General features: G+C 45.0%; 1 protein-coding gene across 1 annotated transcript; it reads right to left on the bottom strand.

Annotated features, from left to right (window-relative positions):
* Positions 1-304: 304 nt before the first annotated feature.
* On the bottom strand, positions 305-13,687 carry Nmur2 (neuromedin U receptor 2). The gene is given in 5 exon segments (XM_075989596.1): positions 305-343; positions 346-584; positions 2,710-2,835; positions 5,571-5,655; positions 12,986-13,687. Coding segments are annotated over 5 exon segments (1,191 nt in total).
* Positions 13,688-14,454: the final 767 nt, after the last annotated feature.

Raw genomic sequence — 14,454 nt, 5'->3', positions numbered from 1 at the left:
TTAAACTCAACCATTTTGAGAGCGTCTTTAAAAGACTCACATGGGGCATTGCAATCACAGTTTTGAAAACGCGCAGTACGGAAAGATGGAGAGCCTAAATCAGCAATGTCTGCACGGTGACCTAGAACGAAGTCTTGACTTTTACATCAAAAAAGTCACGAGAATGTGGGATCTAAGAGTCTTGTCTTCCTAATGCCACACAGGAGGCACAGGTGACAGGATGCCCCTCCTTGCTTGCTGGGGCTTAGAGGGGTGTCAATCCACAGAATCCAGGCCTTCTGACGTGGTCCTCTGACCACTCCCTTCATGGTACCTGTCCAACACAGGGGGCTGTGGAGAGGAGAGGTGTGAGTTGTAGAGAGATGACTGACAGGGGAACTGGGGGCCTGTCTCCTCTGTCAACTCCACAAGGTGGCATTCTGTCAAGAAGATGATCTTCTGGGCCGGAGGTCCTGGTGGGAGAGCCTGGGAACGGCACCACTTGCAGGAAGAAGAGACGACATTCCGGAAGGCTGCCCGGAAGCGTCTTGACAAGATGTTATAGATAATGGGGTTGACGGCTGAGCTCAGGTAGAAGAAGACACCTGCAAATGACGGATTCAAGAAGACATGACAAGGGAGGACAGAGTGTACATATTTAGCAAAGGCCTGGGAACCCCGGGATGGCCTCTCCTGGAAGCAGTTGGGTATACAGGGCATTCACTGAGAATATGAAAGGCTAAGAGAAGATCCACCTGGGCACTCGGGAATCGAACACTGAGCCATGAAAGAGCCATGGCGTTCCCAAGGAGCTGGATAGTGCCCCTAATAAGAGATGCTCAAGTATCAGAGAAAGGAGGTTTGTTTCTTCATTGGATTCTCAATTAAAGCTATTATTTGAGGCCACAGTGGTGAAGCTGGGTAAATCAGTCAGCACGTGGTCCCTGTTGAGATTCCTCATTCAATTGAAAACTTCTCATAGTGAGATCACCCCTCCCCCACCATGTCCCTTCCCTACCCACTCCTGCTTCCCTTGATAGCTCGTCCACTGAGTAATTATATATTACCATTTATTTCGTTCACCAGGAGGCTTGTATATTGCCATTTCTCTGCTTGTTATACATGCATTCTTCTCTTTAGAGATTTACTTTTCTGTGTATGTGTGTGCGCACGTGTGCATATGAGTAGCAGTACCCACAGAGGCCAAAAGAAGGTGTCTGACCCACTGGCACTGGAGTTACAGGCATGTAAGAAACCCATATGGGGGTTGGCAACCAAGGTAGGGTTCTCTGTAAGAGCGGCATGGGCTCTTAGCCACAGAGCCTCTCTCCATCTCCCATATGCCCACTCTTATTATCATAGCCTGGTCTGTTTCTCTAAGACACCAATGGAGCTTAAGAGAGGTTAGCACTGCGGCCCTCCTTTGTTCTGTGCCCTTAGACAAACACTGGCACTTTAATTCTTTCTGGAAAATAGGGGCAGGATATTCTGGTGGAAACTGTGTATTATCAAACAGCATTGTCCAAGCAAGACACAGTCATGGCCATCGCCCTCTTGAACTGTCAACTGCCATCACCCATTGGAGACTACCCAAGAGTGTCCCCATTAACTTCCCATTACAGGGGAAGGGCTTGCCTGCCTTTCCTCAAAGATTTAGACAGTTAACAGTTGTTTGGGAAGAGGCTTATGAGGCTGTGCCCCTTCCAAGGGTTTATAGACAGTTATCCGTTGCTGAGAGATACATTTTTCAATGATATAGCTGCCCATAAATTGCTCTCATTCCTGTTAGTAACCCCAGTGACTCATCAGTTTAACAAACTGTACTTGGATGGAACCCCTTCTTTGTGTCTATGGTCAGTGTCCTCTCTGGAACAGGAGACATGTCTGTTCATTTGGACATGGGTCAAATGCTTACTAGGGCATTCTGGGAACTTCAAAGCACATTGAAAGGCAGGGGATTTAGACTTTTTCCCCCCTCTAAGTACTTGGAAGAATGTAGCAGAGTCAGGAACCCCAGGCAAAGCTAGAAACAAGGATACACAATGCCATCTTTTAGGATCCTGTATGACATCAACAGCCAGGCTACAGCAGTTATTCTATTCTAACAGATGACTGTGGTCAGGAGTCACTCAGTGGAGGTGAATGACACCAGCTGTACCTTGATGTGGATAGTTGGTAAAGGGAGAGAATGTGTATTTGGGTAAAAATGTTCAGAGGCAGAAATGGTGGCTTTATCCAGTATGGTCTTTCTCTCCCCTCCTTCTCTTCTTTCCTCCATCCTTCCTTCTAGCCTGAGCTGTTGTGTGTGTGTGCATCTAACCTTTACCCTCTGGCTATGTCCTTGACAGTCCACAGAATGAGCCAGTGACAGCAGAAGCATGTGGGCAGAAGTACCCAGAACCTAAGTGTAGTAGGTTGGAAAAAACCTTGAACTTGACATTCAATGGCTTGGACTTGAGCCCCATTTTCACTCGCCTTACAGCTTTGCACCTTTGGGAAAAGCATTTCTTTTCATGTGTTTTTTGCTGTCATATTGATGATGGTTATCACACTCACATGTAGAGTTGGGGTTTTTCCTCAAAACATTTTTAATCCCTGAATACAATCAGCTCCTGCTGTTCCCTTAACAGAAGTCTGGGTCTCTGTGAGCTGCCTGTATGGTGACGCCTCAGGGCAGAGCCAAGGAAAAGCTACCGAACCCTTATGACCCTGAGCCCACCAAGCCTTTACCTGATACCACATGGATGAGATTGAACACAGCAGCCAGGGACTCAGTCCACTCCTCCACAAAGCTGAAGAAGAGCCGGTCCACATGGAAAGGGGTCCAGCAGATAGCAAACACGAGGACCAAGACAACTGGAAAGGGAAGTGGGAGACAAGATGACGGAGTAGGCCAGGGAGGGATGTGATGCTAGTCCCCAGCAGCTTCCTTCTTTTATCAGGGTTCCCGGCCACCTTAGCTGAGTGCTGACTGCTACAGGCAGATGAGCTCCCAGAGAGAAAGAATAGTCAAACATAAGAATTAATCATATGGCTCTGGGATCAGTTTTCTATACAATTACCTACATTTTCTTTTAAAGTTTATAATTTTTACATGATTTTTTTTGTTTTTGAAGTTTCCAGAAATTCACATAATAAAGTATCACATCGTTACCTGTTATTTTTCCACTCCAATTCCTTCCATTCCATGACTTTCAATATGTCCCCATTTCAACTTGATGGGTTTGTTGAGAACCCACTAAGTCCAGCTATTGCTGTTTGTGTATTGTGTGCACACCACACACGTACGCATGCCACAACACACATGTGCAAGTTGGAGGGCAACTTCTTGAAATCAGCTCTTTCTTTCTACTAGGTCCTGGAGATCAATCTCAGGTTTGGCAGCAAGTGCCTTTGCCCTATGACCCATCTCACTGGCCCCAGGATTGATTGATTGATTGATTTTTTTTTCTTAAAAAATATTTATTTTTACTTATGCATAGGTATGTTGTCTTGCTTATCTCTTTGTGTACCACATGTCTGCAGTGCCTATGGAGGACAAAATAGGGCCTTATAGGAGGTTGTAAGCTGCCCAGTGTAGGTGCTGAGAACCAAACGTGAATCCCCTGCAAGAATATCAAAGGCTCTTAATCACCAAGACATCTCCTTAAGATTTCTTGTATGTTTCTCCTTAGAATATTTCAAATAGAACTGAGTATATTTCAAAGTTCCAAAACCTCTTGACTGTGGAAATCAAAGCATGCTCTCAGCATATGTTTAGAGACTTATTCATGATTAGATCAGGTTGTCTTAGGAACAACTCAACAATTAAATTCACAGTTTTTCAGCGAGTTCTTAGGGTTTGGATTCTAACAGCTGCCCAGAACCTCATGCCTCCAAGGCATGGTCCCCAGTGGATGGTGCTGTCTGGGCTGGGTGGGTGGAAACTTGAGGACTTTAGATGGAGGAGGCAGGCATTTGCTGGGCCTTGAAGGGAGACTGGGGGCTACTCCTTTCCTTTCTGTTTGCACACTGTGAGGTGAGCAGCTTTGCTCCACCTCATCACAGGCCCAAAGCTGAAGGGGCAAGTGACTGGAAGCTCCAAAAGGACAGGATGGCAGCTATCCACTCCTGAGTAAGCTCCCTCCCTCCCTCCCTTCCTCCCTCCCTCCTTCCCTCCCTCCCTCTCTCCCTCCTTCCTTCCCTCTCCTATAGCAGTGATATTCTGCCTCATAATAGGCCCAAAGTACTTGTCCCAAGATAAATTTTTCCTTTATTGTGTATGTCTTGTGTGTCTTTGTGTGTGCGCTTGTGCACGAGAGAGAGAGAGAGGGAGAGAGAGAGAGAGAGAGAGAGAGAGAGAGAGAGAGAGAGAGAGAGAGAGAGAGAGCAACTTTAAGTGTCAACTCCTCAGGAGGCCAGCAACTTCCGGGTTTTGTTCACAGAGGGCACAGCCTCCATGCTCTGTGTGCACATTAGCCTGGGCATTCTTTTCTTTCTGAATCTAGATGGTATTTTAAAAAGTTTATGTTCCACACGCCTCCTCAGTGTCTCTCCTGGAAGACTGAGGTTGCTTTGATTAGTGTTTTTTATTTTCTTTTTTCCACTTGTGTGTGTGTATATATGTGTGTATATATACACATATGTGCATGTATAGGTATGTGCATGTGTATTCATTCATGTTTGAGTGTGTGTGTGTGTAGACCCAAGGTTGAGTGAGGAAACTTCCTCAATCACTCACTACCTTATTCACTGAGGCAGGATCTCACAGTGAAACCCTGAGTGCATTGATACTGCCAGTCTCCATAGCCAACTTGCTACGGACCCCCATCTCTGCTGTCTTAAGAATGGAATTATAAGAGGATAGTCACTCCCAGCAGCACTTATGTGGGCTCTGGGGATCGGACCCCCAGTGCTCATGCTTACATGGCAAGGGTTTAGCTTCTGATCCGTCTCCCCAGCCCATGGGTTCACTGACTTGTCTAGCATCCCTTTGGGAGAGGCTGGTAAGTATCTGGATTTCTTAAAATAGTTTGTCTCTTACAAGAATGTGTATTTTCCAATAAAAAGACGATTTTTACTGTTTTGTTTTTAAACAGGATGATGTTTTGATGCAAGGCTACACAATGTCCTAGGTGGAATAATTTACTCGGAAGAATTCATGGCTAGTTGTTCTTTATCTGGAATTAAAAAAATTCACCGAGTCTACATGGCCATTGGGAGGTCACAATCCCCTGAAGCGAGTTATAAAACACTGTGTGTGTAAGCATTTGCGAGTGCGTGCAGGATCCTCCATGACCTGTACCACATGTCTGAAGAATGCTGGAACACAACCAGGTTCAGAACTCACCCCCACTCATCTTACAGAGAGCAGTGCTCAGGCTTGGCGTGCAAGCGTGATTTATTTCATAGCACTTGGAAGGCATCCTGGCAGCTGTAACCTAGCACAGGGTTTTGAACGCTTAAAGCCAAAGATGAAACAAAGCAGGCAAGTCAAAGAACCTTCTGGAAACCAAGAAGAGCATCTTGGCCAGCACATCAGTGCCAAGCACAAGTCTTTTGCTCTTATAAACAAAAAGTAAACAAACAGTGAAAGAAAGCGAGCAGCTTACACAGCATCTTGGTGACTGATTTTCTGGAGGGTCTGTGAATGCTCACAGTCAGTTTGTCTGCCTCAAGGGATTCATCTCTCTTCAGCTGAAAGAGAAGTAGAGAGGTGGTTAGGGAGAGAAAACTTTGGAGGTATACCAAAAGCACTTAAAGAAATGTTTTTAAACTTTTAAATACTTCACTGGGGGCAGAATTCAGTCTAGGTCCTCTGACTCAACTGGACAGGGCTATGGGCAAGATACAGAAAAACCAAGTTTTTAATAAGCAGTTGTATGCAGTCCTAGTTCTGTAGTGTGTTAATAAATATTATATAAACACACACACACACACACACACACACACACACACACACACACACACGGCCAAGATGCTTAATCCTGAAGTGGACAATAGCAATAAAACACTAGCTAGGCCCTTCCTGTCACTGAATTTCTTTCATTTTTGTTAGACACATCATTAGAGTCAAGACTCTATTCCACGTGATAGGAGATTTCAGAGAACAAAATACTATGATCTTGTGACTGTTATGCTATCTGTTGTGTGTCTCAGTCACTGCTCTGTTGCTGAAAGAAACACCATGACTAAGGCAATCCTCATAATTAAGGACTTATAAAAGCAAGCATTTAATTGGGGGCTTGCTTACAGTTTCAGTCCATGATCATCATGGTGGGAAATATAGTGGCAAACAGGAAGGCAGAGTGCTGGAGTAGTAGCTGAGAGCTTTGCGTCCTGATCCAAAGGCAGTAGGCAAAGAGAAAGAGAGACACTGGGCCTGGAGTGGGCATTTGAAACCTCAAAGGTCACACCTCCCAATCCTTCCAAACAGTTCATTGACTGGGGACTAGGCATGCAAATATATAGGCATATGGGGGACATTCTCATTCAAACCACTATGTTGTGCGGCTCTCAACATCTTGAACGTGCTCACGAGCCATGCGGATTTTCTAAGGTTTAATGCAACCCTTTCCCCACTGTACACATTGGTATCTCACAAGTGCCCCTCAGTTGAAAGGGAGCCACATTTCTTTGAATAATACATTCCCAGCCCTTTTCAGCAGATTCCCTGACACTGTCCTGACAGGCATAATTTAGGACATGCTGATTGTCCAATTCTACTGATAAAACTGCATATCCTTCAGAATTTTAAACACTGACATATATTTATCCTAATTGGATTATAGTGCGATCCTTGTACTAATGTAAGTTTGGGATGTCAGCATGACCTGACAGGCCATCTTTACTAGCCTATTTCAGGCCCACCTACTCCTGAAGATGCAGCAGCTCTAGCCTATTGTTCTCTTATTCCTCCAAGGTCCACAAGCACCAGAGAGCTGTGCTATCCATCTGGTGGTGGAATCTCTCTCTGTTGGATCTGCTTTCTGTCTGTGGGGATGTTGTGCCAGAAGACAGAAACTCTCATGACCTGAGACCAGTCCACACCTAGAAGTCCAGAGTCTGTTAATTCTCTGGCATTCCCCTCTTATTCTCTCACCAGCAGCACCCCACGTCTCTCTTTAGGCTGTTTATTCCTTCTCCATGCTCACTTAATACTTTGGCGTTTTACTCACTTTTCCCATTGCTATAACAAAATACCTAACCAAAACAAAAAACAGCTTATGGGGAAAAGGTTAGTTGTTAGTTTGATGCACAGTTTGAGGGGAGTCCTTTAGGGAGAGGGAGAAGAGGTCCGAGAGGCAGGGGCATGAAGCAGATGGTCACATTGCATCCCAGTCAGGAAACAGGGAGACCAATACTGTGCTGGATTCCCTTTCTCTTACATCCCCTTTGCATTCAGGCTGGGACCCCAGCATATGGGCTGCTGCTACCATCATTCAGGGTGGGTATTCCTCCCTTAGTTACACCTCTCTGGAAATGTCCTCAGAAAAATGCCCAGAGGTGTGTCTCCTAGGTGATTTCAAATCCAATCAAGATGACAGGGAAGATTAAGCTGAGTTAGTCCCAACTCCAGTTCCTGGTCCTGTCACCAAATAACCTAACAGATCAGACTGTCCCATTCCCTAGTCCCAATGGTTGGATAACTGGAGTTGGGTTTCACATATTTGCTTCTGTCCTCCTGGGAATGGAAGGAATCCCTTCTTCACTGCTTCTGAGGTAGGAATTACAGTGGTCTCTCGTGTGGCACCATGAGAAAAGTACTCACAGTGCTTCTGTGTGCAGGCTTTAAGGTCCCTAGAAACCAGAAAGGAGGCTGGGTATGTGACAGCCTCATGTATTTTTCCTGAACAAGCTTTCACTGAGAGCTATGTCTGTTTTGTGGAATTCAGGTCTAAGCTAAGCCTCCCTTCATGTGCCAACAGTCAAGCTGAGATTCCTTCTCTGGTGGTGACATGGGTCCTGATGGATCAACTGAGATCATCCAGTGGAAGGAAAATTGAATTGTTCTACACATTCTCAGGCTCCATTAGAATCAACCCACTGAGTTGTATGGAGACATTTTTAAGTGCAAGGTAAATGAAAAATGAATGGAATTGTGTATGACCATGAACTGTGAGCTTTCTGGGATGCAAGTTATCATGAGAAAGTCTTCTCAAGGACAACTTGGAAGAATGGCCCATTAAAAGTTCACCTCAATAGCTCCCCAAATCCATATCCTATGACTCTACAGTAATGCATGCTCCTTAAAATCAAGCGGTCCTCAGAAACACATGGGTCCTAGGCACCTACCTGTGTGGTAACTTAGTCTGCCTGTCTTTTAAACTTAACAGTGCTCTCTACATAAAATCTATATTTTTAGAAAGTGAGGTGTTAAAAGTTATTTGAGATTTGACCTTTTAGGGTCACCTGGAACCTGAGAAGAACTGAGGGAATCCTGCACTGGTGTAGAAATCAATGGGGATTGCATGAAGATGCTAAATTGTTCCTAATATGGTAAGAATGCCAGAGCAAGGCATGAGGTACTCAACAAGTGGTAAACTATTGCTCTTCTGCTGGTTGTCATTATTGTTCCACATCTCAAAAGACATGATATGGATTGAAATACCCAAGAACAGCTATTTGCCTTTATGAATCTCCTTATGGGGATTACTGAGTCTCTTCTGAGAAAAATGTCCATCTTCTAAGTCAGTTGTGTTGTGTCTGACAGATGTTAGCCTTCACCTCAGCCATCAACCTGGCAAAAACCTGGAGTCACCTAGGAAGGGGGAATAAATACAGAGACCCACAACCAGACATTATGCAGCGAGAAAGGGAGAGACCTTGGAACATGCAGCTCTAAATGGGATGTCACTATCAAATCTTTCCCCTCAAAACCCAGCAAACACTGTGGAAGAGGAGGCAAAAATGAGGGATGGAAGACACCAGGAGAATAAGGCCCTCTGAATCAGCTGAGCAAAGCTCATGTGAACTCAGAGCCTGAAGCAACAAGCATAGGGCCTACCTGGGGTTGTACCAGGTCCTGTGTGTGTGTGTGTGTGTGTGTGTGTGTGTGTGTGTGTGTAGCTTTTATTTTAGTTTTGTATGTGACTCCCAAGTATGTGAACAATTGGTCTCTGATTTTTGTGCCTTCTCTTGGGCTTTCTTCCTTCTGTTGGTTTGCCTTGTCCAACTTCAATGTGGTGGTTTTTGCTTATCTTATTCTATTTTTTCTTGTTTTGTTATTATCTTTTATAAGCCTGTTCTTTTCTAATGAGAGACAGAAAGGGAATTGATTGGGATGGGCGGGGAGGTGGAGAGGAGCTGAAAGGAATAAAGGGAGGGGAAATTGTAATCAAGATATATTGTACGAGAAAAGAACCTATTTTTCAATAAATGGGAAATAATAATAAAAACTATTTTGATTCTGGTCCTAAAACTGGGGCCAATGTAAGAGAGAGTTGTTGGTTGTTCCATAATTATTTTCAACAAATAGTATATTGAACGGTTGGTCACTTCATGGCTGAATTTCATAGCTCCCAGAGGAAGTCTGTACTCCCGCAAAACGTTTCTTTAAATCAAACACAAACAATCATTCCAGATAATTCTTTTTATGACTAGCCTCCTGGCCATTGTAGTTTGTACCCAAAGAAAACCACTTATCAATTACCTCTCACCTTGAAGTATCTTCAGGTTATAATGTCACAACCAGTCAACTTAAGGAAGAGATGGACTGAATATATGTATAGTGAAGTGTCCATCAGGGTTCACAATGTTTGACTCACAGAGTCTAAGACATTTGTCCAGTTAATGTTAAATGACGCTTTCATATTAAATACTTGCATTTCACTTCAGGTGGTCTGCATGATACTCAGTCATCAACGGTGTGAACTCTGCCATCAGACTCAGGGGAGTGACAAGGAGGGATGAGACACTGTCGTCACTCTATGGGATGATCCAAGGCTCAGAACCTTAGAAACTTACCCATCTGACACCTCCAGCTATGAAGCACCAAGGTGAGATTCATGGGGCTGATTGTCTTTCAAGTTATTGTCTTGATGAGCTGTTCATGGTGATTGTGGTATGTGTGTGTGTGGTGTGTGATGTGTGATGTGTGTGTGGTGTATGTGTTTGTGCACTTGAGTATATATGTGTGTATATGTGAGTATAGGTATAGATACACAATGTCCTGATCTATACTTAGTTGTCTGTCTTTCAACTTCTCTATCAGCTCATTTGTCTGCCCATCCATCCATCCATCCATCCATCCATCCATCCATCCATCCATCCATCCATCCATCACTATCTTGCTTCTTTGCAGTCTATCAGGCATAGTTGACGTTTATGTAATTCAGACATGTCCCCTCATCAACACAAAAGTCATGTGTGAGAGAGACAGGAATTAGGCTAGACGTTGCCAGTACTTCCTCCTAGATGACTGGGAAGCTACTCATGGATCACGTACTTTCTGTCTCTATGATGTTCTGAGCCTGAAGAGCATCTCTGTGGAAATGCATGTATTGGAATGAGGTAGCATCAGTGAATGCTCAGCCTTAGCCTTGAACACACACAGGGCTTCATTTGTCCTGTGCTTTCATCGGTATTGTCTTGGCTGCTTCCTGAAGACAGTGGCAACCAGACTCAGTCACACCTTTAGACTTCTCAGTAGACTCAATAACTCAAATAGCATTACAACTTGGATGTCTTTAAATCTTGAAAATTCAAAGGCTCTTTGAGGCAACGTTTTCAAGTCTTTTGCCTTAAATGTAGAGAAGATAAAGCTCAGTTATGAGGGAAGTAATTCAGCCTCATTTCCTGAGTGAACTTAGTCTGGGTTGGGAGAAATGAGTACACTTAAAGGGTCCACATGGGATTGTAAATCGTAATGAAGGAAGTTACTGGAAATAATGACATCTACAACAGAGGTAGGACAGTTCAGGGGTCTAGGAGAGCTCCCCTAAGGAAGTGCACTTGACGCATGACACTTGAAGCATGGCTGAAAGGGTGGACAAGAGTCAAAAAGGCCAAGAAAGTGTGGTGATGGGTAGCAGGAACCTTCCAACAAAAGGGTTCTAGAGGTTGTGACGCTTCTGCCGGCCGCTGACATAGGGCTGTTTAAATTCTCAGAATGACAAATCAGACATTGTCCTTTCTTGGCACCCTCTGGTCCACTCACTCTTACTTCATCTTTTCTGGCACAGGATGTCATCAATTGCATTACTCACACTAAGCAGGGTGGCTATTCTCTGAGATGCCCCAGTTTGGGACACAGACACTGTGGATTCATGAGACTGGAACACAATGAAACTCGGGCAAAAATCTGTTTGCTGTTCAACTTAGGTATGTCCCCCAAACTCACACGAGACAAATGATTGTTTAGCACTGAACACGATGCTATTGTTACAAAAGGAGAGAAGGTTTTAGGGAATTGTGATATTTAGAAATGTATGAAAGTCTTTTCCTCTGGGTTAGATACACAGGACATTCTGGAACGGTGGTCTAAGCTGGTCTAGCGTGACATAGATCTTGGGGGAATATACCACTACTCTCTGCGTAGATTCATTCTGGTGCCTGCATGCCTATGACACTGAAATTAAGCTCCTCCTACTCAAGCATGGCCATTCATTTTGGGACAGTCGGTATTCAAAGAAGATCATTTCTTTCTTGATAAACACCTTTCTCAGAGATGGGCTGGGGTGGGACTCTGCATCTGGAGTTACAGTGCCAGAGAATGGGATGGGATGTGTGTTTGTGTTTAATTCTTTCATTTATATATAGCTCATGTCTATCCCATAATCTCTTTGCCTTTTTAAAAAAGAGCCACAGACTGTTAGAGGCAGAAGAAGTCTTAGAAAATGATGTGATGTGACCTTTCCATTCTCCAAATGGGAAAGCAATCCCAGGAGAATTATGTGCAGCCTGCCTAAAGGCACACATCAGCCGAGCACCTGAGAATCTAAATAACGCCATAACTGTTTACTGCGTGAGCCACTTCTTTAAATGAATAGAAAACTATCGTTGTTAGGACTCACATCTAGGAATATGGGTACAGAACACAGTAGGAAGAATATAGATTCACCCCCACATGCATCATAAACAAATTCTCTCATTTAATTTGAAGCCAGAGAAAAGGGAAAAATGTTTATGTCCACAAGTTCGGAAAATGAACCTCTAAATGTAAGATATAGGGAAAACCGAGTGATTTTCCCCAGAAACCCACATGTGTCTTAATCATGCCTTATACTACTCTAACTTAGAAGTTCTGTTTACTTTTCCATCCTTCAATCCCTACCTGCTATAAAATTGGTTTCAAGGTGAGTATATATATATATATATATATATGTATATATATGTACAATGTATATGAAATATAAACCATATGTATATTTAGCTTGATATTTCAATCAAAGGGCAGGGCGCCACAAGGAAATACTGACCTTCACAGCTGTCTGTCTGTCTCAGACTGCTAAGCAGGGAGCACACCCAATACCCTCAGCACAAGCTGGTACAGTGAAAAACTTCAAAATGAAGTAAAGGGGCAGCGATGAGGTAGCAGACGCGGAAGGGTCCCCCTAGAATGTGACCCTCTGACCCTAGGTCACTTCCTGTGCACAGTCCAAGTGAGGTTTCTCCTCAAGACCCTGGAGGCAGATTCTTCCATGAGTGATAGCTCTATTGATATCCCTAGGAAGCTCTAGCACTTTCTTAGAAACACAGGTGAACAAGCCTAGAGAGGATGATGGATACCAGGTAAAGAAAGTCAAAGACTTGTGGTTTGCTGTTTCATTCGTGGCAATTTCCCCCTGTTCAAAGGGAGACCAAACTGATTATACTTGTGAGATACATGCTGAGTCCACGTGTGAAGGTTACACATGAAGCTATTTTACATACTTACAAACTCTTGCTTCTTAATTCCACACTTAAAGTCATCCTCCATGCCCCCTTCTGATTTTATGTCCTTCCTCCATGCTAAGTCTTTCTTTGAACTCAAAATGGGTGAAAACAGGAGGGATGCTGCCCCAAACCAGTCACCTTGGATACTCACTCTGAGCCCCATGAGGTAGTAGAGGATGCTGATGAGGGTCATCGGGAGGACGTAGAAAAGGAATGAGGTGGCTTGGATGATGAAGTTGTACACCCACATGGGCTTGATGACTGTACAGGTTGCAGAGCCGGGCACGGAGGACCCGTTGGGAAAGTACTGGAACTTGATGCCATGGATGCTGGTGTTGGGCAAAGAAAAGATCACCGAGAAGCCCCAGACGAGGCTGAGGATCCTGAGGGCCCGCCGCCTCGTGCTCTCCAGCTTGGCTCGGAATGGGTGGACGATGGCCACGTAGCGTTCTATGCTAACTGTGGTAACGCTAAGAATGGAGGCAAAGCACACAGTCTCGAAGAGGGCAGTCTTGAAGTAGCAGCCCACCGGCCCGAACAGGAAGGGGTAATTGTGCCACATCTCATAGACCTCCAGAGGCATCCCAAATAGCAGGACCAGCAGGTCTGAGATGGCCAGGCTGAAGAGGTAGTAGTTAGTGGGTGTCTTCAAGGTCTGATGTCGGAGGATCACCAAGCACACCAGAAGATTGCCCATCACCCCTACCACGAAGATCAGCGCATAGGCCACAGACACCGGGAGGGAGAGGTGGCTGCGTCGGGGTCCACAGACGTGAGCCAGGTACTCCTCTGTGCTGTTCAGGTACCGAAGGAGAGGATCGTAGATCCAGGAAGCATTTTCATGTTTTCCCATCGCTGAGGTTAAAATTCAAGGCTACAGGTGTCCCCTGATCTGAGGCTCCGTCCCAAGCTGAGCCAGAGCGGGGACAACCCTGAAAGCAGAGGCTTCTGAAGAAGACCCGGTGAGAGTAAGAGCATCAGCCTCCAGAGCGCTCCTCTCACACAGCTAATTCCTTCTGAGAACCACACAAGCCCCGCCCCCGGCAGGCTGCGGGCCAATGAGTGTATTAAGCTGCACCGTGGGAGAGCCAGGCAGGTTGGCGAGGCTTTGTGTGTGGGAGTCTGAGATGTGGGACCTCCCTGTGGCTTGGAAGCAGCCAGAGAATCAGCTCACACAGAATGAGCTGGGGCCACCGGAGGAGCAAATACTCCCAGCAGGGCCAGTCTCAGTGTTGTAGGACTCTGGGAAGAAACCCAGGAAGGCCTGAGGAACCTGACAGTTAAGCCAAGGGTCTCCATCTCGCTCTGAACTCCGGATGTCATATCAAAGAGTGAAAGACCAACCGATTTCTCAGGTATTACTCCTTCGAATAACCATCTGGGAAAAGCCGGAGATGTGGTTTGGAGGATCACAGTGACTGAAAATCAGCTTTTAGGTTTTGTCCTTTCTTAAAAGTTTCTCCCAACAGTTCAGAAAGCAAGTGGGTTTCGGGACCAGGTCATTAAAAATTAGGAAAATAGAACTATCGGATTCCTCACCCCCTCTCCTCTTTCCTGTCTGCCCTTCCTTCTCTCTCCCTCTGTCTCTCTCTCTGTCTCTCTGTCTCTCTCTGTCTCTGT

Source organism: Microtus pennsylvanicus, chromosome 11 (assembly GCF_037038515.1).
Source record: "Microtus pennsylvanicus isolate mMicPen1 chromosome 11, mMicPen1.hap1, whole genome shotgun sequence".
In the NCBI taxonomy this organism is placed as follows: Eukaryota; Metazoa; Chordata; class Mammalia; order Rodentia; family Cricetidae; genus Microtus; species Microtus pennsylvanicus.
Note: the sequence above shows the minus strand (reverse complement) of the source record. Positions and strands in the feature narration are given on the sequence as shown.